The 23,498-nt window shown below is 52.3% G+C and overlaps 10 protein-coding genes across 10 annotated transcripts; 6 read left to right on the top strand and 4 right to left on the bottom strand.

Annotated features, from left to right (window-relative positions):
• Positions 1-400: 400 nt before the first annotated feature.
• Triagg1_5177 (uncharacterized protein) lies at positions 401-1,090 on the top strand (the record flags this gene model as incomplete). The annotated part of the gene is made up of 3 exons (XM_062899662.1): positions 401-476; positions 551-937; positions 1,011-1,090. 3 exons carry the CDS (start codon positions 401-403, stop codon positions 1,088-1,090), a joined length of 543 nt encoding a protein of 180 aa, XP_062756002.1.
• A 199-nt stretch (positions 1,091-1,289) lies between these two features.
• Triagg1_5178 (uncharacterized protein) lies at positions 1,290-3,867 on the bottom strand (the record flags this gene model as incomplete). Its single annotated transcript, XM_062899663.1, has 4 exons — positions 1,290-2,303; positions 2,859-3,289; positions 3,350-3,437; positions 3,499-3,867. The coding sequence occupies 4 exons, from the start codon at positions 3,865-3,867 to the stop codon at positions 1,290-1,292; spliced, it is 1,902 nt and encodes a 633-aa protein (XP_062756003.1).
• Positions 3,868-6,591: 2,724 nt separating this feature from the next.
• Triagg1_5179 (uncharacterized protein) lies at positions 6,592-11,026 on the bottom strand (the record flags this gene model as incomplete). The annotated part of the gene is made up of 3 exons (XM_062899665.1): positions 6,592-7,302; positions 7,437-10,603; positions 10,666-11,026. The coding sequence occupies 3 exons, from the start codon at positions 11,024-11,026 to the stop codon at positions 6,592-6,594; spliced, it is 4,239 nt and encodes a 1,412-aa protein (XP_062756004.1).
• A 1,087-nt stretch (positions 11,027-12,113) lies between these two features.
• Triagg1_5180 (uncharacterized protein) lies at positions 12,114-13,189 on the bottom strand (the record flags this gene model as incomplete). Its single annotated transcript, XM_062899666.1, has 2 exons — positions 12,114-12,974; positions 13,046-13,189. 2 exons carry the CDS (start codon positions 13,187-13,189, stop codon positions 12,114-12,116), a joined length of 1,005 nt encoding a protein of 334 aa, XP_062756005.1.
• Positions 13,190-13,661: 472 nt separating this feature from the next.
• Positions 13,662-14,242, top strand: Triagg1_5181 (uncharacterized protein; the record flags this gene model as incomplete). Its single annotated transcript, XM_062899667.1, has 2 exons — positions 13,662-13,724; positions 13,793-14,242. The coding sequence occupies 2 exons, from the start codon at positions 13,662-13,664 to the stop codon at positions 14,240-14,242; spliced, it is 513 nt and encodes a 170-aa protein (XP_062756006.1).
• Positions 14,243-14,353: 111 nt separating this feature from the next.
• Triagg1_5182 (uncharacterized protein) lies at positions 14,354-15,694 on the bottom strand (the record flags this gene model as incomplete). Its single annotated transcript, XM_062899668.1, has 4 exons — positions 14,354-15,180; positions 15,248-15,401; positions 15,482-15,533; positions 15,594-15,694. The coding sequence occupies 4 exons, from the start codon at positions 15,692-15,694 to the stop codon at positions 14,354-14,356; spliced, it is 1,134 nt and encodes a 377-aa protein (XP_062756007.1).
• A 1,223-nt stretch (positions 15,695-16,917) lies between these two features.
• Triagg1_5183 (uncharacterized protein) lies at positions 16,918-18,566 on the top strand (the record flags this gene model as incomplete). The annotated part of the gene is made up of 2 exons (XM_062899669.1): positions 16,918-17,010; positions 17,088-18,566. The coding sequence occupies 2 exons, from the start codon at positions 16,918-16,920 to the stop codon at positions 18,564-18,566; spliced, it is 1,572 nt and encodes a 523-aa protein (XP_062756008.1).
• A 709-nt stretch (positions 18,567-19,275) lies between these two features.
• Triagg1_5184 (uncharacterized protein) lies at positions 19,276-19,829 on the top strand (the record flags this gene model as incomplete). The annotated part of the gene is made up of 2 exons (XM_062899670.1): positions 19,276-19,396; positions 19,516-19,829. 2 exons carry the CDS (start codon positions 19,276-19,278, stop codon positions 19,827-19,829), a joined length of 435 nt encoding a protein of 144 aa, XP_062756009.1.
• A 636-nt stretch (positions 19,830-20,465) lies between these two features.
• On the top strand, positions 20,466-20,785 carry Triagg1_5185 (uncharacterized protein; the record flags this gene model as incomplete). Its single annotated transcript, XM_062899671.1, has 2 exons — positions 20,466-20,503; positions 20,560-20,785. 2 exons carry the CDS (start codon positions 20,466-20,468, stop codon positions 20,783-20,785), a joined length of 264 nt encoding a protein of 87 aa, XP_062756010.1.
• An 895-nt stretch (positions 20,786-21,680) lies between these two features.
• Positions 21,681-22,610, top strand: Triagg1_5186 (uncharacterized protein; the record flags this gene model as incomplete). Its single annotated transcript, XM_062899672.1, has 3 exons — positions 21,681-21,735; positions 21,790-21,967; positions 22,034-22,610. 3 exons carry the CDS (start codon positions 21,681-21,683, stop codon positions 22,608-22,610), a joined length of 810 nt encoding a protein of 269 aa, XP_062756011.1.
• Positions 22,611-23,498: the final 888 nt, after the last annotated feature.

Genomic DNA, 23,498 nt, shown 5'->3' on the forward strand with positions numbered 1-23,498 from the left:
CTTGATGCGCACACACATTGACCAACTACTTTGTTGAGATGGGAATATGATACAAAGTCAGTCCATTCAACTCATTCACTTTTCCTCCAATGACGGCATCACCATCCAATTAAATTCATCATTCGTATTCTCTTCACATTAATCTAGGTACTATCTAGATTTGAATCCCACACTCGCCTCATTGCATCGTATATCCAAATCTTTTGCTGACAGGGGGGGCACGCAAAGCTCCGATTTTCCACCCCCACCATTTTCCCTCCACGTCAAACCCATCAACTCACCACTCATCACATGTCAGCACAGGCACTTTCTCACCACCACTTACACCTACACACAAACTCATCCTCGTCCTCATCATCAATACATCCTCGTCTCAGGTATCAAGCAAAATAGACACAAAATGGCATCTCATCGAAAAGCCCTGCGCGACTGGCTCTACCTCTTCATCATCGGCACCCAACTCTTCGGCATGCTAGGTTCGTAAAAACAACAACACCAACAACACCCCCTCAATCACTCACAACTAACAAAAGAAAAAAACCTCTCCAAGCCCTCGATCTCGTCGCATTCTACCCCAAATCCCTCTACCAACCCCCCTCCTCCCCCCTCCACTTCCTCCTCTCCCTGCGCGCCTGGTACGTCGCGTCCACCGGCGATCCCTTCTTCGCCCAGCAATCCCACCAGCCCTGGTTCGACGTCTTTCTCTACATCGAGGGGCTCGTGCAGCTGCCCCTCGCGGCGTACCTCGTCTATCAATTGGCTTCGAGCAAGCCGACTTCGGGACCTGCTGAGCTTGCCGGGCTGGCGTTTGGGTCGGTCACCTTTATGGGCGCTGCGGCGTGCTGCTTCGAGTTGTTGCACATGGGCGAGGATGTGGTGAGCGAGGAGAAGAAAGGGTCGTTGCTGTATGGCACGTATTTTCCGTTTGTTGTCATCCGTAAGTTGTCCGTTTTTTGCTACATCTCTGCAATTTTGAGTCGTGTGTGCTTTGAGACTGATGGGTGATGCAGCTGCTGTATTGGCTGTGGACATGTATTTGCGTCTGCTGCCTCGTGTCCGCGAGACTCATGTCAAGGCAAAGACGCAGTGAAAAGAGTCTTTCAATGTCAAGGAGAAGTATCCGGTTTATATAACAAACACCATGTCAAGAGAGTAATACAATGTATTAGAAACCCAAATCTTTCCGGGAGTTGATTGCGCTCCTTTTTGCAAAACCCGCGGTAGCCACCCAAACTCCAGTCACCAGCCATCTCATACAAGTACACGATACAAAACAGGATTCCCATCACCTAGTCCTTTCTCTTAGAGTATCCCCATCCATTGCCCACGCCATAGCCCAGCGGCGTAGCTCCGCCCATGGCCCGTCCCTTGAGCCTCCGGGGCAGAATCACGCCCATGGTGTACATGCCAGCCACCAAGAGACCGGCGATAAACGAAACCAGACTGTAAAAGACGGTGCTTGCATAGATGTGTCCTCCCAAGCCCTGCCACTCCACCCTGCCCTCCGTCTTGGGCAGCATCGGCGTCGGGAACCATCGCACGGAGAAGCTAAACGGCAGCGGATCCCCAATCACGAGCTTCTTGGTGAAGGACCCGGCCATGTGGCTCAGCGGACTGGTGCTGTACGAAACGGCCGAGTCGAGGACGCCGCTGTCGTGATGGTGCGTGTGGTGTTTCGGCATGCTGTGCAGCAGCACGTTCATGTGCGTGCTGATGTGCATGTGACTGAGCTGCAGCGTGCCGGCCAGGGCGAAGATGAGCGGGATGTACTCCTGCTCGGGCGGCTTCTCGCCAATGACCTCGACGTGGGCGGCAGGGCGGGCGGGCAGGCGGCACGAGAGCGGCGCGTCGTTGTGGATGTAGAACTCGAGCAGGTGGAAGAAGGGGTCGGTGATGAGGGGGACGGTGCAGTTGAGCTCGCCCTCGACGCCGTACTGGAACTGCAGAGGCTCGCCGGTTTCGTTGCAGGTCGGGAAGGGGATCCATTGCAGCTGGTGGTTGGGCAGTTCGACATGCTCGCCCGTATCGCTAAAGAAGAAGGAAGAGGGAGAGCCAGTCAGCTTCAATGTCACGATAGCTTCAAGCTTTCCGTCTGTCTGTCTGTCTGTCTGTCTGTCTGTCTGCCGAGAACTTACGAGCTTCGGTTCATGCACTCGACGTGGATCGGCGCGCCATAGTGATATGAAGGCAGCGTCCCAGGATGATTGGGATTGGCCGCCGCAAACGACGCCAGACCACCAACCAGCGTTGCGACGACGGCGAACAGCATCGTGGACGGGCGGAATCTTGGTTGGAGGTGGAAGCTATACGAGATAGCCCTAGCTACTGTAATCAATCAATCACCCCCCTTTTGTATAGCCCGCTTTGTCTCTTCTTTTTCTCTCTCTCTCTCTCTCTCTCTCTCTCTTCTTCTGCTTCTCTTCTCTTCTCTCTTCTTTGTCTTCTTCGAGGTTGCACGCCGAGCCGCCGGTTCAAAGTCGGCTGCGATCCATTTGCCGGCTGCGCAGATGCGACGGATCGAAAAAGGCGTCGTGGTGTCCTTTTGCGATGCTGGAATTCGATGCGTGGCAAGACTAGCTTCAGAAATGTAGGTCCATCGCTAATTTCGGAGAGCTGCGCCACAGTGTTGGTTGATGTTTGGAGTGCATATAAATGTGGCTGCGTGGCATGCCAATGGCTTTTGACAGGTGCCAAGTGCTCGGTACCGTATGTACTCTTACACGACATCATTCACAGCTTCATTTACTCACTTATAAACAATTACATGCAAAGTGTTCAGTATATATTCATAGTGACATCTCATCACATGATGCTCAGCTTGACTCTTCCTTATCCACAGTCCCCCTCATGGTAATAACCAGCCACTCAATGCTCCACCCCCCTCCCTCATACTTCTTCGCCAGATGCTGCTTCAACAGCTCCTTCACCTCGTCCAACGAATGCGCACTTCTCACCTCCTCGCTCCAGAAAGTACTCATCACCCATGGCAGCATCATGCTAAAACAGTCCACAAACTCTGACGCATCCTCAAAAGTATAAGTGCCTCGGTTCTCTTTGACTGACACGTTGGCAAGCCCAAGGTCCTCAGCAAGGTGCTTTTCGATCCAAGCTGCGTCGTCCCAGTGGCCGGAATGGTGCATTTGCATGGGCATTGGGTCTGGGAACGGCGCGTCGAATGGCAATGAATCTAATGCTGAGCGCATGTCGGGGATCCAGAAGATGCTGCCATTGGCCTTGGACCAAGTTGAGGCGCCAAAGGTGCCGCCTGGCTTGAGGATTCTCATGCAGTCTGCGGCTTGTAAGCACATTAAACCCCCATACCATTGACCGCTCAACCTGGACAAGTTACCTTTTACAACTGCATCCGGATCTGGGATAACGTGAAGTGCCAAACCGAGGGCTACATGACTAAAGGTATTGTCCGGAAGCCCTGTGTTCTACATGACAAGCCGTCAACCCCGAGTATCAGGTAATAAGACATCAACGGCATGAGCTCACCATGGCATCAAGCACAGTCGCCTTCACATTCACCCACTTCTCGCCCACAATCCTCTTCTTCACCAAATCCACCATGGCCGCCGAGCTGTCAGCACATGTAAACGAGCTCCGCTGCAACACTTGATCGGACAGCGCAGCCTGCACCTCCTGCATCACCACGCCCGATCCACACGCGCTGTCCAGAAGAACCGCCGGCTCCGTGGTTTCATGATGGAAGCCCATTTGCTTGATGAGAGGCTCGGCAATGACCCTCATGACGCTGCGCGAGAACCGGGTAAAGTCTCGCTCAAACGAAGACAGCGTGTCGGCGGTATGGAAGTGTTCCGACATGGTCTTGCCCATGGTCTCAATGTCGTTTGTGGCAGCCATTTTGGAGTGACGAGGGATAAATGTTGAAGCAATAGATGCAAGTCTTGAAGTCATTCACAATATAATTTAGAAAAGTATTGAAACTGCGTCTGGTTACTACCATATTAAACTACCATCCATCGCATCTACAAGCGCCGTCTTTTATGTACGTCTGTGCAAGTATCCGACAAGTCCCCGTGCGTCACCACAAGCGCAAAGTCTCCGCGATGTTTGCGGTTGCACTTTGTGTGAGTAATACACGCTCATTCACATGCATCATAAATCACAGAGCACCAAATTGGAAAGCAACGAGGGGTTTTTTTTAAACTTGACATATATCGACTTGTGGAATGGAAGTGCAGCGTGTGGAAACTCCATTCCCCCCGGATGCAAAATCACCAGCTGAATGTCCCCGCAATCATCCATCCAGCTCCGTCAAGCCTGCGATTCCAAAGCTAGGGCAAGGAAAAGGAAAACAGAAACCGATGCAGATTCCATCCAAGTTCTCCTCAAGTCTAAAAGCCCTCGCCGCCTCCCCCTTTTTTTCCCTATTTTCTTAGTAAAGTAAATAAACTCTTCTGTTGGTTGGTGAGACTCTGGGTGTCCAGCCTACGGGAGACCTGGCGGACATGATCCAAAGCCTCAAAATAACCCCCCTTTTGTAAACAGCAAATGCCCAATGAAAAAGATACTGTGCTCTCAGCCGTCTTCTATCATTCTGGAGAAGTTGGTGTGCAAGCTTCCAGGACGGCGTCGCTTCAAAGGTGCTGCTCGGGGGGTTTTAAAAAAAACGTGGATGTTTTCGGCCGATTTATGCGGAAGGTTTCTGTGGGATCGGAGCCGAAAGTGGGGGGGCCGGGGAGACGGACATGTCCGGCGAGGAACGTATCATGGCATCGGAAAGATTCGATGCTTTGGTAATCGTCTGTATCGTACAGGGCACATGAATTTATATGCGGGTATATCGTAAATCGTCGTCGTAAATTGTACACCAGAGCATTGTGCTTTGATTTCAAGGAGACAGTCTCCTTCGGACAAGAGAAAGTTGTTTAATAAAAGAGTGAAATGGCACAGATCCAGCTGGCCCGCCTCAATCCGACACTCCGGACTGACAACCTCACAACTCCCCCCCTCGAAAGAATACGAGGAACAGAATAGTAGGTATAAAAGAACAAGAAATTCAAAGTAAACAAAAAAAAATCGCCGTTGAAACCACCCCTCTTATATACCCACAGACTACTACGTGCGGTACCTGACCTGACCTGATTTGACCTTGCCTTAACCCCCCCTCTCTCCAACAATCAAATCAGGCACCGCCAAAACAAAAAAGGGCACGCAAACCAACAACAACCAAAAAAAAAAGGTACCTGCAGCTTCTCTGGCCGACTCAAACCATGCCACGTAAACCCGCCCTGCCCCTTGATCCCCAAAACGGGCTTACGCTGTAGCCCATGTGCAAAGTTCCGCATTAGGCTTTTCTCCCCTTGCTGCAACGTCCGAGCCGAATCCATCCATCCATCCATCCAAAAAGAAAAAGAATGTGACGAAACCTACAATAGAAAACAAACACATCGACAAAACCTGAGAAAAATCGAAACCTAGACCAGCCAAAGAGAACCAAGTTAAAAAAAAAAAGGTGAGGCGGTCTGCAATCTCCCCTCATCTGCATGTACGTGTACTACCTAAACTCGTACACCACTACCGAAGATAGCCCCCCCCCCCCCCCCGTCCTATCAACTTCTGCAGATCCCCCTCGCCTCACCGGAAAACGACAACATTGCGGTCCGGCGATGCAAAAAAAAAAAAAAAAGCTTCCACTTTTTTTTCTTGCATCCTGGGTTTATCATTTGTTCCCCCTTCCCGCACTTTCCGAAACGGTCCAATTGCGCGCTTATGCGCGATTCTCTTCCTTCTAGCTGGTCATGTTTTGCCCCGAAGCCGGTTCTCTTCCTTCTGGTTGGTCGTATTTCGGCCCCCCCTGGCGTCCTGCAGTTGGCTAAAATTCCTCCCATCCATCCCTTGGGCATCATCCCATTTGACCAACCAAAAAAAAAAAAAAAACGAGGCGAGTCCATCATCCGACAACCCAAAATAAAACCCAATCAAACGTCATCAAGAAAGCCATTAAATCATTTCTACACCGATCAAATCAAAATCAGTAACAAATGGAAAAAAAGAAAAGAAAAGAGAAATCGAAAAATAGAATTGTTGTCGAAAACCGCGCTTCTCCAGTTTCTTTTGGCCCTTCGCATAATACTACATAAAACCTACCTACTAACTAGTTTCGCATTTCTACTTTATCCACGCTTCTGCATATATATGCCCTTGCTTGTGTGTGTGTGTGTGTGTGTGTGTGTGTTGTTCGTTGTTCGTTGTTGTTCTTCTCTTATACAAATAATCAGAATCTTTAGTTTAGACTGAACCCTTTGCCCATTTGGCGCCCCATCACAAACCATAATTGCATGTGTCCTTTTTCTTGTCGTTTCTTTCTTCTCCTCTTTCTTCTTCGCTTCGCTTCCCTTTTGTGTTTCGCTCTTCCTGCCCTTTGGACATGACTTTGAACCAAGCAAACACTAAAAGGCAGAAAACAGAAACGAAAAGAACAGTAAAAAAAAAGTGACAAAATGATTACCATCTTCCTTCCGCCCTCCCTTCCTCCGACGTAGCTACCATGAAAAAAAAAAATCAAGAGAGAAAATAGGAAGTAGAAAATAGAATCCACCGGATCCGCTCACATCTCACATCTCACATAAACCTCATGCTCGCCGCTGGCACTACCCGCTCCACTAGCCCGGCCACCTCTCTCCGCAGCATCCTCAGCGCTCGTCGCACGTCTGCCAGGTCTGCGCCGCCGTTGTTGTGGCCCTGGCCCGGTCCTGGCAAGGCAGCCTCGCAACGTTGCAGGAGGTCGCTGATAGAAGGGCCAAGCGAGCCTCCCTTACCTGCGCCGCCACGTCGCCGTACTTCTGCCACCCAATCGCCAATCACGTAGACGATGATCTCGATGATGCGGTTGCGCACCATGCCGCTAAAGCCATAGTCCTGCGTATCAAACACGCTCTCCAGCACGCGGACAATCATATCATGGGACACGCCTAGAGACAGGAATAGCTGCACCGGCCACGTAGGATCGGCGCCAATCGTCGCGTCTTGCTGGAAAGCGACGGCGTACCGACACAGCTGCGGAAGAAGCGTCTGGATCGGGAACACGAAGCTATCGAGCGACGTGTGGTGAGCAATGTTTTGAATCTTGCTCGTCACGGCCTCGTACGGCAAGGGGGGCATCTGCATGCCCGTCTCTATCGCCTCGTGTCTTGCCATGACTTCGTCGTGAGTCTGCTGGATCAAGTTGTCCCACGTCGACGAAATGGTCGTGGGGTTGCGGTAGTTGGCCGTGTGGTAGATCAGCAGGCACAGATCGTAGTATCCTGCCTGATCGGCATAGTCGTTGAAGAGCTGCACAAAAGTGCTCGTTAGTACCCGAAACTGGAAAAAGTGACAACTGGATAATGAAAAGTGATAGGTTGCAAAACAAAACAGAAGAAAAAAGTCGGCGAATTTTGGGAAATGTTCATTGGGGTTATGCTTACCTCTGACAGGCTAATGATCCTACCATTGAGAGCCTTTTCAATCTCAACCTTTCGATCCGCATCGATTCTGTCGTCTGCCATCAAGCGACCCAGCAGGTCGTCCTGGATGTTGGCCACCTCAAGCAGGTCCGTCACCTCGTGGTTCAGTCGCTGCTGCTGCTGTCGGCTGATGCCGACCGTCGCCACGTTGGCATTGGCCTTTGCCAAGCTGAGAAGCCTCAGCCTATCCTTGATGCCGAGCGCAAAGTCGGAGCCGGCCAGCTCAGCTTGCACTTCGGCCGCGTCGAAGAAGCGGCTTCGATTGGTGTAGAAGCGGCACAGGAGGTCGGCGTGCTCCACGTTGGTGCCCGCCAGCCGCTGCAAAAAGGTTATAACGTGCGGCGAGTCGATGCCCAGTATCCGCTCCGTCCACCCCTGCTCAATGTACCACTCGTACAGATCAAAGTGGAACACTTCGTCATCCGACCCGTTGACCACCTCGTAAGCCTCATTTCTCTTCGTCGCGATGAGCGTTGGCCGCCCGTCAACCATAAGCGGCTCGAGGCTCGAGGCAGCGTCTAGATGTCGAAGTATCTCGTGTATCAGGTCGTAGACTTTCCTCCTCTCGCCAAAGGCGCTGATGCGAGGATCGCCCGCGGGCCTGCCATCATTGATCCACATCAAGGCAGTATTGCCTCTGTCTTGCTCTCGGGCGACGTAGAGGCAGAGCTGGATTGCGCCGGCGTAATACTTCATATCAATGTACTGCCCAATGGCAGTTTGCAAGTTGCCATACGTCAGGCTGCGGGCCACTTTCTGGAAGAGGGTCAAGCTCTCGTTGAGGAGGATTCTAGACTGGTTGGTGTTGAGGGGCTGCTCGGAGGCTCTCTTGAGCGACTCCTGGGCCTTGAAGATGACCACATCATCCGGGCTGCAGAAGCTACCGCACCTCCGCCTTAGCGCATCCGCGACTGTCTCGACATTTGAGCCACTTTCAATGTTGCGGTTAACGATGGCCTTGACAAGTAGCTTGGCGAGATCCTTGCCATCCGTCTGTGAGAAGAGCTTCTCATACGTCAAATCCTTGAGCTGCTGCCGAGAAGTATCATCCAGTCTAGCATAGATGTCTGACACACGCTCGTCAAACAGCATGAGAACAAATGAGATGCCTTCTGAGATGCTCTCCATTAGCTTTTGCAGAGCATGCAGCGCCTGGTGCTCTGCCTGCAATGCCACCTCTTCCTGTCTGCTGGAAACTCTCTGCAAGTCGGAAGGGCCAGACATCCCCTGAATGAGGCCCTTGTTAGACTCGATGAATCTCCTTAGGCGTTCGAGGTTCTCTTGGATGGCGATGAGCTTGGGCGGAGGGATCGATGAGGACACGGAAATCGTTCCATTGGGAGCAACACTCGACTTGATGACGGTAGCTTTCCAAAGCTTCCTAATCAATCTTGACAAGTACAGAGCCAATGCATCATGCCGGGACGATAGCTTGACTGAATCCGTTGTGAGTGATGACGAGTCTGTTTCCACAATGGTGGGCTGACCACCAAAGTCGACGAACAGGGCTCGCGCCCGATCCTCCGTTACCTGGTCAATTGCCTTGACGGAGCCTGGCCTGGAGTCACCTCCATGGCCACAGGCCACAGCCAACGCTGTCGAGACCGTCTCCACACGGCCATAGAGGAAAATAAGACGGCGGCACATGAGATCCAGTGCCTCATCTCCTGGAGCGTCTCGAATGGCGGCCGCAAAAGTATCCACTAGCCTCCGCCGCCGGATGACGTGAATGCCGGTGTTGGTAAGAACAGCAAACTCGCTCGGTGCCTCGTCGAATTGAACGGCTAGTTCGTTGCCAAATCCTACTGGTTGACTGGCAGCCGCAAAGGGCTTTGTGATTAGGCCGACAGCCTCAGCTCGGCTGCCGATGTCGATCCAGCTGGCTTGCTCAAAATATCTCAGGGGCGTCGTAGGTGAAGTTCGTTTTATTCTTCCAGTCTCGGGACCAGCCACAAACAGGGAATCGGAATTCGGGTCGTCCTTGTTGCTTACAAAGTCCAAGAAGAATCCAGGTGGGAAGCGGGAGCCTTGCCTGCTTGAGATCAACATTGTTGAATCGAGGTCCACCACGGCCTCTCCTGAAGGTTGACCGTTCAACCCAAACTGAGTTGTTGATCGCCGAGCAAGTGCTGAAGGGGGGAATTTGATAAACTGAACCTGCATGCTCTGAGGAGCTAGGTTTGATTGGGATCCGTACAGATAGGAAGATGCATTAGTTGCGCTGAAGAAGAGACGACAGCCAGTGTCTGTCAGCGCCATGAGGTGCAGTTTCGAGGCCTCTTGCTTAGAGATGGGACTGATGGAAACAATATTGGTTCGATCGGTCAAGAGCTTGGACTGTGTAATCATGTGCGCAATATCTCGGAGGCAGTGGAGCTTTGTCTTTTCAATCACCTTGTTTAGGCGTTCAGGAGACTCCATGTGATAGGTTCGAATAGTCGATGTGCTTGACAGGGTGTAAACCAGCTTTCTCGTGTCGTCAATGGCAATGTCGACCAGATGCTCGGGATCCCGTTGAGACCAAAAGCCAGTCTGCATGCTGACAACAGAGGACCAGCCAGGGTTCGAATGGTTGATCTTACCACACCGATTCGAAAACCACTTTTCCTCGGATTGGTAGTACAGCTCGTTGATGTCGACATCGCTGCACCCGCCATAGAAGATGCGGCCATCCGCAGAGCCGCTAATTACACGGATGTCGTTGCCGCGAGTGGGCAGGACCATCTTGGTCTGATACAGCGTAACCGTCTTCGTTCCGGCAGAGGTGTCTGCCGCAGAGAGACCGAGCAGGATGATCTCTGAGGAGGTCGCCACGACCAGGATATGTGTGATTGTGCCGACAAAGATGCCCGGCTTCGGGGGAACGAGGGCCACAGCGTGGATCGTGTGTGGCTGGTCCTCAAAGCCAATAAGCTCGGGGTCGGAGTGGGTGTAGTCCCAGAGGAAGAGCGAGTTGTCAATCACCACCCAGGCGTGGTTGATCTCAGCAAATAGGCCCATGAGGGTTTGAAGCTGGCCAGAGTTGTAATGATCGAAGACCTGGTTCGGGATCGGGTACATGTTGGTCTTCTGGAACGGAGCCCAGGCGGAGTCGGAGCCTGGCAGCTCATAGTCGGATGATGCCCCCTCTGGAACGCGTTTGCTAGTCAGCCTCGTCTCTCGCGTGATCCAGTGAGCACGTCAAACTTACGTCTACAGTAGGAATCCAGGTCGGGAAAGCTCTCGTCGAGTTGCAAGAAGGCGTTGATGGCCTTTGCGGCCTTGAGGACGGGCGGGACGTTTTCGACGCGTGGGGGCGGCAATGGAGTCAACGAAGCCAGCCCTCCCCCCTCCGTGTTTCCCGTCGCCGTCATCGCCGTCGTGCTCGTCGAGACGGTGCCCTGGGCGGCTGTTGTGGCGGCGGCAGACGTCTGGGCATTCTGGCCGTCGGACGGGAACAGCGTGCGGCGGACGGGGTCCTGAGTGTTGTTCTGGTAGCGCGCGACAATGGCTGGCGTGTTGACAAAAGCGCCCGGCACGGGGCGCAGCGGCGTGACTGGAGGAAACGACATTGTCGGGCAGCGGATGGGAATCGTGATCGTGCCGTGGCAGAAACTGCTTCACCTTCACCTTCACCTTGCCCTTGACCTTGACCACAGCAACGCGCCGGTCAGACCATCAAGGACCAGCTGCACGTGCCGTTGCGAGAGGCGCAATCCGAAGCTGCGCGTCCAAATCCGGAGCTCGTCGCCGCGATCGCTAATTGGGTGGCGGCGGGAGATGCGGGAGGCAAAGGATGGCGATGGCGGCCAGAGCAAAAAGATTGATCAACTTCTTTGATTATTTTGTAGCACTGGGAGGTTGGTACAGCTCTGCATTTTTCGTCCCTGGGCGTGGAAATGCGCTAGGCCGCATCAGGGCTTGTCTTGGCGCTGTGACCGAACGGCTTTGGTGCCTTACATAATGCAGCAATCAGCATTCGCGGGTACCAATGTAAACAATCGCGAGAATACGCTTTGATTCGAGCCTTTCTATCTATGTTGACGTCTTCCTTTTTTTCTTCTCTCTCTCTTATAGGCATGCGGTCCTTGTCGGAATATCTAATCTCCCCATAGACACTCATACCAACCAATGCGAGACCACCGATTGATAGCCGTGATACGCTTCATCCGCCCCCTGCATGCCCATTGAATAAGCCCAACACAGAGCGATTCACTTTCTGTTCATTGGGCCCAGTCCTTCATTTTGTTCATCTGATAGTATATGCCATCTCTTCCAAAGATATTCACTTTAATATTTTGTCGAACTCAGCCACCATATAGGCCAAGTAAAACCAGTTTATAAACATCACTTTGACGCCCGTCTCCATCACCTATTGAAGCTTCACGCGCCTCATTAACACAAAGGAGTACCCATAGAGTTCCATTGAAAATATGATTACTTACTACCTAGTATCTCTTGTCTTTAGCCTCACAAAATTCATATCTTACATAGTGTGGCCGAGAACCCATGGTACAAGATGTATTGACGATATTTCATCCAATCGTTAGTCGCCTCAACCATTAGTCTCACGGCGGCTCCAACGCCATAAGCCTGTTATGTCCTTTCCCGCTTCTTTTCGGTACCGTTCCAATATGTAGCCACAGGGCTTTGAGCCGGTTACTGCTTCTTTGCCTCGCGGGCCTGCTTCCGAAGAGCACGGCGGCGAATGTCAATATGCATCTTCTTGTTGTACCAGATCGTGATGGGGCTGTTGACACCAGCTACATTCTCAATCACCCACAGCATGAATGCATGGCTCCACCATGGAGTGTAGGTGTTGGGCGCCGTCTGGTAGCCGCCAAGTCCGACTTTGCCCAGCGTAGACTTGACGAAGCCACGAGGGTTGGGGACGAGCAAGCTGGTGCGGCGAACCTTGCTCATGGCGGTGGTGACAAGGTGACTGAGGACCAGGTAGACATCGACGTTGTAATCAGAAAGCTCAGATGACAGAGCATTGCTCCACTGCTGGAGGAAAGCCTTGCTGCCGGAGTAGGTGGCCAGGTAAGGCGTGGGAGTCCAACCACCGAAAGAGCCCATGGTCAAGATCAAGCCACGCTTGCGCTTTTGGAGAATGGGGGCAACGATCTGAGTAGTCTTCAAGGTCCCAAGGCAATTGATGGTGACAATGTTCTGCAGTTCCTCCTTGGGCGTCTCCAAGAAGGAAACGGGAATGCTATGGCTCTGGCCGACGTTGTTGATCAGGATACCGACATCCAGATCCTGCACAAGCTCTCGTAGTCTCTCGTAGTCCGCATCGTTATCTTGGGCAAAGTCCATTGCCAGCGTCTTGACCTGCAGACCCTTGCCGGTGAACTTTTGTTCGAGGTCCTTGGCCAGAGTATCGAGCTTCGACTGGGTTCGGGAAACGAGCACGAGATTGAAGCCTTTGGCAGCGATCTGCGTGGCATATTCCTTGCCTAGACCATCGGAGGCACCGGTAATGACAGCCCAGGCGCCCGGCTTGCCATATTTACGGAGCTGTTGTGATGTCAGCGACTGAAGAAAAGAAAAACAATTCAAGCTGCAGACGCGAGGAGGGGCTCTCTTACATTGGTGCCAGGGAGCAGAAACGAGCTGAAGATCAGCCGAAGGTAGCTGAAGAACTTGGACCCCAGGTAAAGGGCGCCAATTCCAGCCAAAGCCCACTGTACGGGCTGAGGCACGTTCTCTAGGAAGCTCGTAATCGACTCCATGATGGCAGCGTTCTGCGATGAAAGGTTGAAGATGGGCCGAGGGAGAAGATTTTGGTGGGAGCTCGACTTAGTGATCTACAGGCTGTTGGGAAGCCACTTGGCCAATCATGTTAGCCATTCGCGGCCTAGTAGCCAAAGGTAAAAGACATTGGATGTCTCGAATGCCCAACAGCGCTACGGTATTGGACGATAATTGACATATGAGATCGGTGATAGTTTGATAATTGCAGATATCTCGTGACCTGATAAATCATATATAATTATTTTTACGGATATCCAAAATGCGTGATCTGTGACGAATCTGCTTCCATGACTTGGGTACCAGACATGTACTGAGTCGGCGGCCACGGGAGTGTCCCGGTACCTGACACTAAGAAAACCAATCCCATATCTTTAGCTCATCACAGCTCTACCCTTTCAAACCTCCAAGCATCCAGCCCAGACGCTTTCAATTGCACCAAACACCTCAGCCATGGATTTCATCAAGTCAATTCTGCCGCCAAACAAGGGCATTCTGCCCTACTACATGCTCATCGTACGTATCGAACCCCGATATGCATCTCGAACCCCGCCCAATCGCTAACCAATCCATCTGCCCACCAGCTCTCCGTCGTGTCAATCGGCAACTCTCTCCAGGCCTACACGACTCTGCACTTCTCACGGCGCGTCTACAACGGCCGCTTCATCCGAAACCCCAAGCTGCCGCCCGCATCCGCCAAATTCAACCCCGAGGACTCGGCCAACAAGCTGGTCCACGCCCAGAACGACCCCAAGGCCGTGGACCAGCTGACGCCCCTCGCCGGTCGGCTGTTTGGAACGTGGACGCTCATCACTTGCATCGTGCGGTGCTACGCGGCGTACCACTTGAACATTGGCCCCGTGTACAACATTGCCATCTGGACGTATGTCGTGGCGTTGGGCCACTTTGCCAGCGAGTTGTTTGTGTTTAAGAGCATGACGTTTGGCCTTCCCCAGGTGTTTCCCTTTACGCTGGCTACGATGGCACTCATCTGGATGCCCATGGTCAGAAACCACTACGTCGAATTCGAGTAGGGCGTGCTGTGTGTTGCTATGTAAACGGCGATTAAAAAAAATGTAGGAATAGCATCTAGAATAGATAGGGAATCCAAACTTTTATAATTATCTATTTAGAAGTAAAGCTCCCTAGCTCAGCTTATTCCTGTACAGCTCCCCATCGCACGCTCGGAGACGAGTTGTTGCCTGCTCTGGAGTGATATCTCGCTGTGGCTCCGCCATGAGCTCGAATCCAACAAGGAATTTCTTGACCGTCGCAGATCGCAGCAGTGGAGGGTAAAAGTGCATGTGGAAGTAGGCATTCTCAATTTCCTCTGGCGTTCCATCCAACGGAGCCTGATGAATGCCCGAGCTGTACGGGAAATGGGTTTCAAACAGATTATCATAGCGACGGGTGACCTCCTGGATGGCCTCCGCAAGTTGTAGCCGCTCATCCGCTGTGAAATCGACGAGAGCGCGGATATGGCGCTTGGGGAGGATGAGAACTTCAAAGGGCCAGACAGCCCACCACGGGCATACAACGACAAAGGAGGCGTTTTGCCACAGCACACGCTCCTCCTTTTCCAGTTCCAGCTTGATATAGTCTGCCAATAGATGCCTTCCGTGCTTCTGACGGTATTTGGTCATTTGTGTGAGCTCTTTGCCCGGCTCTTCTGGCATAGTAGACGTTGTCCAGGCCTGACAGTGAGGATGCGGGTTGGAGCAGCCCATCACCGCGCCCTTGTTCTCAAAGATTTGCATGTAGCGGTAGTTGTCCTTGGGAATAGGGGCCTCTTCCTTGGAAATGGAAAGCTGAAGCTTTGCTGCCACTTCTGAAAGCGGATTTGACGGGGCTAGATGATTGGCGTAGAGTCGGGTCCAGTGATCAATCGTTGGCAGGATGTCTTGGGCCGGCATATCAGCGAGAGTGGTATTGTGCTTTGGTGAGAACGTCAGGACATAGCACACTCCCTTGACTCCCTGAGCACGCAGCAGAAGCGACTCCAAGTCTGTAGTGTCTGATTAGCACAGGCCTTTGCTCACTCAACAAGGGGGACATGCCGTCTGACGACTGGGAGACCTCATAGTCGGGCTGCTGCTCTTTGACAGCGCTGTAGTCATTCACAAAAGCAAATGTCTTGTCATAGCTGGGGTTCTTGTCGCCAGCGGCGCGAGGATTACCAGGACAGAGGTAGCACTATATGAGTTGTTAGATGGGTTCATGTATACACGTGATGGCTGCAGCGTCTTAAACCCGCATGATGGTTGAACACTCACCTTGGGGTCATACTCGGGCAGAGTCGTTACGGACGCACTCTCTTGCTGGCCCCTATAAAATAAAGCAAATCAGCATAAAAGGGCATGTAATCAATCTTGACCCCTCACTCACTGCCACGGTCGCTTTGTCCGGTGAGGAGAGACGAGCAGCCAGCTGTCTGTTAGTGGGTTGTACCTCCGGTGGGAGATGTCGTCGAGAATGGTGTCGGGCATGACGGCGACTGTGAATCCTGGTGTTCTAGCAGAAAACGATCCGACGGGAAGAATCTGCGAGTAAAGATCCGGGAGAATAAATTATACGAAAGGGAAGGGATAGGCTGTGTTCGTGGACTGGACTGTATATTGAATCTCGGAGAATAAAGCTGAAGCTAGGCCGGAGGATCTCGAGGTGAGGGTCCCGTCAAGGACCAAAACTCGGGCTAATACGTCAATTAGCAGTTCGCCCGGACTCTGGCGAGCGGGTCGAGGGTATAAGCGCGCCAACGGAAGGGCCACGCATTAATCGTGCAGCATTCCATCCAATTGCTGGGCGTTCAAAAGGCATTACTGGGAACTATCTTCCATGTGTTGCATTATGGCCTTACACAGGGGATTATTATGACGCATCGTGGCAGGCTGGATGTGGGCTGTGATGCGTCATTTAGCGCTGCATCATCACATGGATCAAAGAGGCTTTCACATGCTTGATTTATTGGTGCGCAAGTACCTGTATATTACAACACAGCACGCACGAAATAAGGTAGACAGTGCATGCATGGTGCTACAGCGATACGGCAAGCTGCAAACTTTGAGGTGGGGGGGTCACTGAAGCAGCAGCAGGTTCAAGTACTACTGGGTACTATAGGTACTAATGTGGTGCAGGATTGAATTGAGCGAGAGAGAATTATAACAGGCATGTAATTGACAAGTATTGCATATTAATGAATGTAGATTCGATGATAGAAACACAGCAGAAGCTGATACAGAACAACAAGTACTCTCTACATCTATCTCTACCTCTCTCCAGAATCAACCACCAAAAACAGCTGGAGGAGAGGCGATTACCACATCAACAGCACAGTCACGTGATGGCATCCCTCGCCCGCATCTGGCCTAGAGCCGCTTCTGCTGCCTCACAGGCTCCAGCTCCAGCGAATTCCATGGCCGAGCGCATTGCTGGCTCCACCGGATCGCGACATCCCAACATCATCTGGCCGCGGTTGCTGGGCGGCGTCTGACCTCGTTTCCATCGGCCACCATCGCAGCGCTGCGAAATCCATCAAACAAGGCGCCGCAACTACGTCTCCCGCGCGCGCGCTTTCCACAGACACTCTTTTTGCCTCGCCACCGCACCTGCAGCCCCCGTGCCGGCTGCCGCTGTTTTTCCGGCCTGCTCCACCAATCCCAGGGTGCGAAGCTTCGCGCCAAACCGCTGACGTGCTGCGACGCTCTGCAAGATGGGCGTTATTCGCAAGAAGACGGCGACGAGGGGAGGCGAGGGTGGTGTGAAATACGTATGCGACGTTTGCTCGTGCGACATTACGTCGACGGTGAGTGACGCCGCACCCAATTGGCATCTCATGGCCAATCCTCATCCCCATGGCTCCAGCTGCTGACATAACAAAAGGTCCGTATCAGATGCGCCGACCCTGCATGTTCGGACTTTGACCTCTGCGTGCCCTGCTTCGGCAAGGGAGAGTCTCGCAACGCCCACGATCCCGCCACACACTCGTTCCGCGTAATCGAGCAGAATTCGTTTCCCATATTCGACCGTGAATGGGGAGCTGACGAGGAACTGTTGCTGCTCGAGGGCGCGGAGATATACGGACTCGGCTCGTGGGCGGATATCGCCGACCACATTGGCGGGTTCCGCGAAAAGGACGAAGTGCGCGACCACTATCTCAAGACGTTTGTCGACGCACCCACCTTTCCGCTGCCCAAGAGATGCAGCCCCCATGACTGCGAGCTTGCCAACGAAATCCCACGCGAAGAGTTTCAGTCCCGCAAGAAGCGGCGGATCGAAGAGCGGAGAGAGGCGTCTAAGAATGCGCCGGCCCTTCAGCCAAAGACGAAGCCGACGGCCAGTGTCCCCAGCTGTCACGAGATCCAGGGTTACATGCCTGGCCGTCTCGAATTTGAGACGGAGTATGCCAACGAGGCTGAAGAGGCGGTGCAGCTCATGCAGTTTGACCCTGGTGATGGGTTGAATCCGAGGACGGGAGAGCTCGAGCCCGAGATGGAGCTCAAGCTGACCGTAATGGAAATCTACAACTGCCGTCTCACGCAGCGAGTGGAACGCAAAAAGGTGATTTTCGAGCACAATCTACTCGACTACCGGGAAAATACCAAACAGGAAAAGAAAAAGACCAAGGAAGAAAAGGATCTGCTGCAGAGGGCCAAGCCCTTTGGTCGCATCATGAACCACAAAGATTTCGAAGATTTCACCCAGGGCTTACAGGATGAGCTGAATCTCAGGCAGGCCATTGCCCAACTACAAGAATGGCGCAGTCTGCGGATAGGGGACCTTCGAAGCGGCGAAAAGTATGAAACAGAAAAGTCCACCCGGATACAGAAATCCATACCTATGGGGTCCATGGATAGGGAGCGGTTGGCATCCAGCCAGCGCTCAAAGGCCCAACCTCCCCCAGAGCCCCCAAGCGGTGCAGCACTTCTCATCGCCCCCGAGCTGCCCATACGCTCGGCACAAGCCAACGGAGAAACGAATGGGGAGGACGTCAAGCCCTTGACCAACGGCCACGCCAATGGGGTCAACGGCGTCAACGGCATCAACGGGGTCAATGGCCATAGCCCAAGCAAGCAAAAATATGTTCCACAGCCCATCTCAGGCGTACAGCCCTTGCAGTTAACGCAAGAGAACGCCCCTGACTTGCATCTCCTCACACCAGAGGAGGCGAAGCTGTGCGAGGTGGTTCGGCTGCAGCCCAAGCCATACCTGATGATCAAGGAGCAAATCCTCAAGGAAGCCATCAAGGGCAACGGAACGCTTAAGAAGAAGCAAGCCAAGGAGATTTGCCGACTGGATTCACAAAAGGGAGCTAGACTATTTGACTTTTTCAGCAACGCAGGGTGGGTCGGCAAGGCATGAGGGCATTGGGAATATCCGGGGCGTACAAAGTTTGCTTGTTTCCTTGCGAGTCTGGCGACGGGGGCAATTGCTTGATTTCTTTCTTTTTTTTTGCTTTTTACAATGATGCATGATGGAGGACGCCAATGACTTTCCGAAACTAGGCTTGGTGTGTTTGTCATGCTCGTATATAGTATTTGTATAAGACAACGGAGTAGAAGGGTGTACGCGCAACGAAATACCCTTGAATCAATGATATCTTTTTTTTATTTCCTCTTGGCTTCCTCTCTGCCTAATGCCCTACTGTGTGTGTAACGAGCCAATGTGCCAATCCAGGTGGGCAAGGTGATGCGAAGTGATGCGAGCCAATCGAAACTCATCGAAACAGCGCAAACTTGACTTCTGAGAATGGCAAAGACCAATCCGTCAACCTGGCAAGCTTCTATTGGGCGCACGGCCCCCACTGGCCAGCAGATGCAAGCCGCCTAGCTTCAAATTGTTCCCTCCGTATAACTGCCTAACGGCTTATACTTGCTCAGGCACACACCCGGCACTTCATCACCAATAGAACGTCGCCTTCTTCTCTCTCTTTTCTCTCTGCTACTGTCTTTATCTTCAATTTACCTCTGGCTTTGAGACTAGAGAGCATCGATCTGTTATATAAGCCACAAGTATATGCGCGCATTTCGTCGTTTTTTCAGCGAACAAGAGGCTTTTTCCTACGAGAAGCATGTCCAACGTTACTGTAGCGTCCATCAAGAGAGTGTCTGCGAAGACGCTCTCTGAGAAGATCCTGGCAGAGCAAGAACAGGCAGAATCCAGTTTCGCCGTGATCGATGTTCGAGATGTCGGTATGTCGTGACGTGAACTTCTTTTTCCTTTTTAATGCCTGTCTGATGAAAGTGCTTCGGCATTGATATGAAAGTAAGAGCTTCTGATGGAAGAAAAAAAGACTAACATTCGAAAACAGACTACATCGGCGGCCACATCAAGGGCTCAACAAACATCCCCTGCAACCAAATCGACGCCCTCATGCCCACCCTCGTGCGCAAAGTCAAGGACAAGAAGACGGTCATCTTCCACTGCGCGCTGAGCCAGCAGCGGGGCCCCTTTGCGGCGCTCAAGTACCTGCGCGAGAGGGACGGGCAGCTGGCGGCCGTGGGCGAGGCGCCGCCGGCGGAGCAGGAGGTGTATCTGCTGGAGCGAGGGTTTACGGGGTGGCAGGAGGATTATGGCGAGGACGAGAGGCTGACGGAGGGGTTTCGGAGGGAGATTTGGAGGTGAGGGAGCGTGAATATCCCCGAGAGGTATGAGTGGAGGATAGGGTTTTGTGAGAGCGCGGTTTATGAGGTTGGATGGGCTGGGGCACGTTTTGTGGCTGGGAAGATGAAAGTATGCTGGGCTTAACGTGGTGGGTAGAGGATAGATGCTGCGAGCTCAGACATGGATATGTTTTGCGCATTGCTTTGTCCTTTTATCTGTCCCTTGTCGTATCCTAGATGAGAATGATACGTACATGGGCATCAGATGTTCTACGGGCCATCTCTCCAACCTGTGAACAATTTCATCAATAATCTCCTTGTATACTGTTGCTTCGCTTGTAATATGGGGCACTGAAGGAGACTTTGTTCAAGGGCCTGGAAGGTCATAAATGGATACGTGGGCTATAGTCGAACATTGTTCGAGACTGGTACCCTCAAAGGTTCAGGTAGCATGGTCAGTACATATAGATACTTGCACCGAACCACGATGTATGCCTCAATTCTACTACGCCATCATGAAGCTTCTTATCAGACAGCCTCAAATTCTAAACTGCCCCGTTTCAAGAAAAAAGACGCCCAAGTATAAAATGGACCAAGGAAACGGGCCTCCACCCCATCCAAGTCTACATTCCCATCTCTCCCTCTTCTTCGTCAGAAAATGATCAGCGGATCCACGAAAATGCCTTGGTTCGAAGAGTAAGACGGCTCGCCTTTTCCAAACGTCCCATGAAGATGATTAACAATTATCGCAGCTTCAGCGTTGTCGCGAGACCCGCCTATTTCATCTTTGGCCTCCTGCTTTTGGCCATTTCGTCTACGATCTTAGCGAGACGGGTAACTACGATTTACAACCTCTTCTATCCTAACCGAGATGGAAGGCCTGATTCGACTCAACCGCCGTGGTATGAACTGGTAGATGAGCATGCCGTGGATAGCGAGAGCGGAGAGGAGAGCGGAGAGGAGGACAACTGGTTGTAATGATGGGAGGCGAAAGTGACTTGGAATCTGTTCAATGCATCTACCTGTAATACGTGACTAACTGCGTACATAGTAGCCGTCCGCCTATTTTTTCGTCGAGGTGTTCCTCATGGCTGTCTTGGCACTGGATTTGCCGTTTACATGGCGAGGGCGTTTCTACTGTGGAGGCTTTATTGGTTGGGGGGTTTATTTTATTTCATTTACATGGTCAAATCGGGGCATGTTGATTGAATTTGCCATTTTTTCTGGTATCAGGATGGGTAATTTGTAGTTTGATTTGTCCAGACAGGTATTCGACTTTCACATGAGGTGTTGCTACCAAAGTGTAGATGACGGGTGCTTGGGTAATACAAAGCAGAAATGCACAACTGCAACCAAAGAAATCACGCTTATAGTATATTCCTTGTGTGACAAATCGCTTCAGACGTCAAGACTCTGCGTTACAGCCAGCGTCTCAATGATGAACAGGCTCCAGGTTGACAAAACATATTGCTGAACTTGGCGATACCTCCCCTATCTGGCCATTACTGTACTCAATGCGGAGGCTCCACGCACTAACAGGCTGCCATACAAAACTATGGGGCGCCGAGTTACTCACTGGACGGGAAGAGCTCCAGGGCATCGGCCGGATCCAGCGCAGTAACTACGTGCCACTGGCTTGTATATCTTGATCTCTCCATTCTACTTTTTTTCCCTCTCCATTCTTCTTTCTTCTCCCTTGTCAATTCGTTCTAAGGGAAGAGCCTTTTTGTCTTGTCTGTTCCCATCCTCAGATAATCCCAACGACTGCGCAATTCGGCTCCATCCCACCCGCCGAGGACCCCGCGACAAAGATTGCCGATCACAAGCGGTAAGAACCAACACACCGACCACAAACACAACGCAGCTGGACACGATGGGATCGCAAACAGAGGGAGCGGATGGCGCAAAGGCGCCCGACGTTGTTGCCAGTAGGTCTACGCCATGGCTTCCCATTGTTTACCACCGCAGCTGACGCAACGCAGATCTGGGCTTTGCGCCGGCCGTAAAGTTGTCGGGAGAATGGTCCGTCAACAGAGTGCTCGAGGAGATCCCCAGCGAGGCGCCTGCCGAAGGCTCCAGCTCTCCAATTCCCTTTTTCCACATGCTATCTCGACTCAAGACTACAAAGCGCGAGGGCTGGAGGCGGTTTGGAATCGAAAGGTCAGTGTTGGAGGCACCACGACGTAGTTACTCAAGAACAATGGCTGACTGGATGTTTTGCTGCAGGGGCGAGTCGATTTCCGATCACATGTACCGCATGTCTCTCATCACCATGTTTGCGCCTCCTGCGCTTGCCAAGAAGTTGGATTTGCACAAGTGTATGAAGATGGCACTGGTTCACGACATGGCTGAGCTATTGGTTGGAGACATTACACCCGTTGACGGCGTTCCCAAGACGGAGAAGAGCCGGCGCGAGGCGGAGACGATGGACTTTTTAACCAAGAATCTGCTGCGGAGCGTTGCTGGAGGCGACGTCGGGGCTGAGATCCGGGCGGTGTGGCAGGAGTACGAAGACTCCAAGACACTGGACAGCCACTTTGTGCACGACGTGGACAAGATCGAGCTGATGCTGCAGATGGTCGAGTACGAGAAGCAGGGCAAGGGACTCGCGGACCTGGGAGAGTTTGCCTATGTCGCGACAAAGGTTACGCTGCCGGAGATGAAGGAGTGGGCGGACGAGCTGCTCAAGGAGAGAGACGAGTTTTGGAAGAACAAGGAGCATGTCCACGGCGAGAGGGGCATGGAGGGGGGCGTGTCTGCGGAGACGAGGAGTGGCCAAGATGAGTACTATGAGCGAAAATGAGGTTGTGAGTTTGTGTGTTTTTTTGGGGGGGTTATTGTTTAAGAAGAGAAGCGATTTCACATTTGGGCATATAATAGAGAGAGCTTATAGACTTGTGAGTGTGAGCGAGTGTGAGTATGTGAGTGTGTGTTTGCATATAGCATCTCTGTAGTTTGTCTTGCTTTGGGTTTCCAATCACGACATGCGGGGAGCGTGAGTGAATGAATGAATACTGACCATGAGCAATCAATCAATCAATCAAACACGACGATGAATCCCACGTTGACATCTCAGATACTGATACCGATACTGATGGATTGTCACCATCTCGTGATTGCCCCTGGCAACACCCTCTAGCGGCCCTGCTTGGTGCCTGGTGACCACCCGCCAGTGCGTGTGGGGAGAGCAAATGTTTTTTTTTCTCCGCCAAACCACTAAAAGCTCGAGGCCGGGCGAACCGGATTGCTTCCGTGGATTGCTTCCGCTCACTTCATGCAAACGCACAAGCACAAGCACAAATTGTGTCTGTCAATTGCAGTCCAAGCTCCCCCCCCAAAAGCAGGCGAGCAAGCAAAGCGACCAGGGCTGAGAAACTGCGGAGGCTGGGCTGAGCCACACTCGCTGCGTGAAAACCCACTTTGCCATCCGTCGACTGTCTCTCGTTCACTCTCACCGCTGCCCGGACATTCCAACAGAGAAGCTGGGGAAAAGAGACAAAGAGCTTCGAGAAATAGTATATCAGAGGTTGAGCTTCCCACCGCCAGAGTCGTGACCCCCCCCCCCCCCCCCTTTTTTTTCCCTGTGTCCTGCAGGAACTCGCCCACTAGCTTATCCAAGTGCTGCTTGCACTGCAGCTTAGGGGGTGGCCACGGGAACCTCACATATACATCCGTACATCCATACATGTCA

This window comes from Trichoderma aggressivum (assembly GCF_033847375.1).
Source record: "Trichoderma aggressivum f. europaeum strain CBS 100526 chromosome Unknown scaffold_017, whole genome shotgun sequence".
NCBI classification, from domain to species: Eukaryota; Fungi; Ascomycota; class Sordariomycetes; order Hypocreales; family Hypocreaceae; genus Trichoderma; species Trichoderma aggressivum.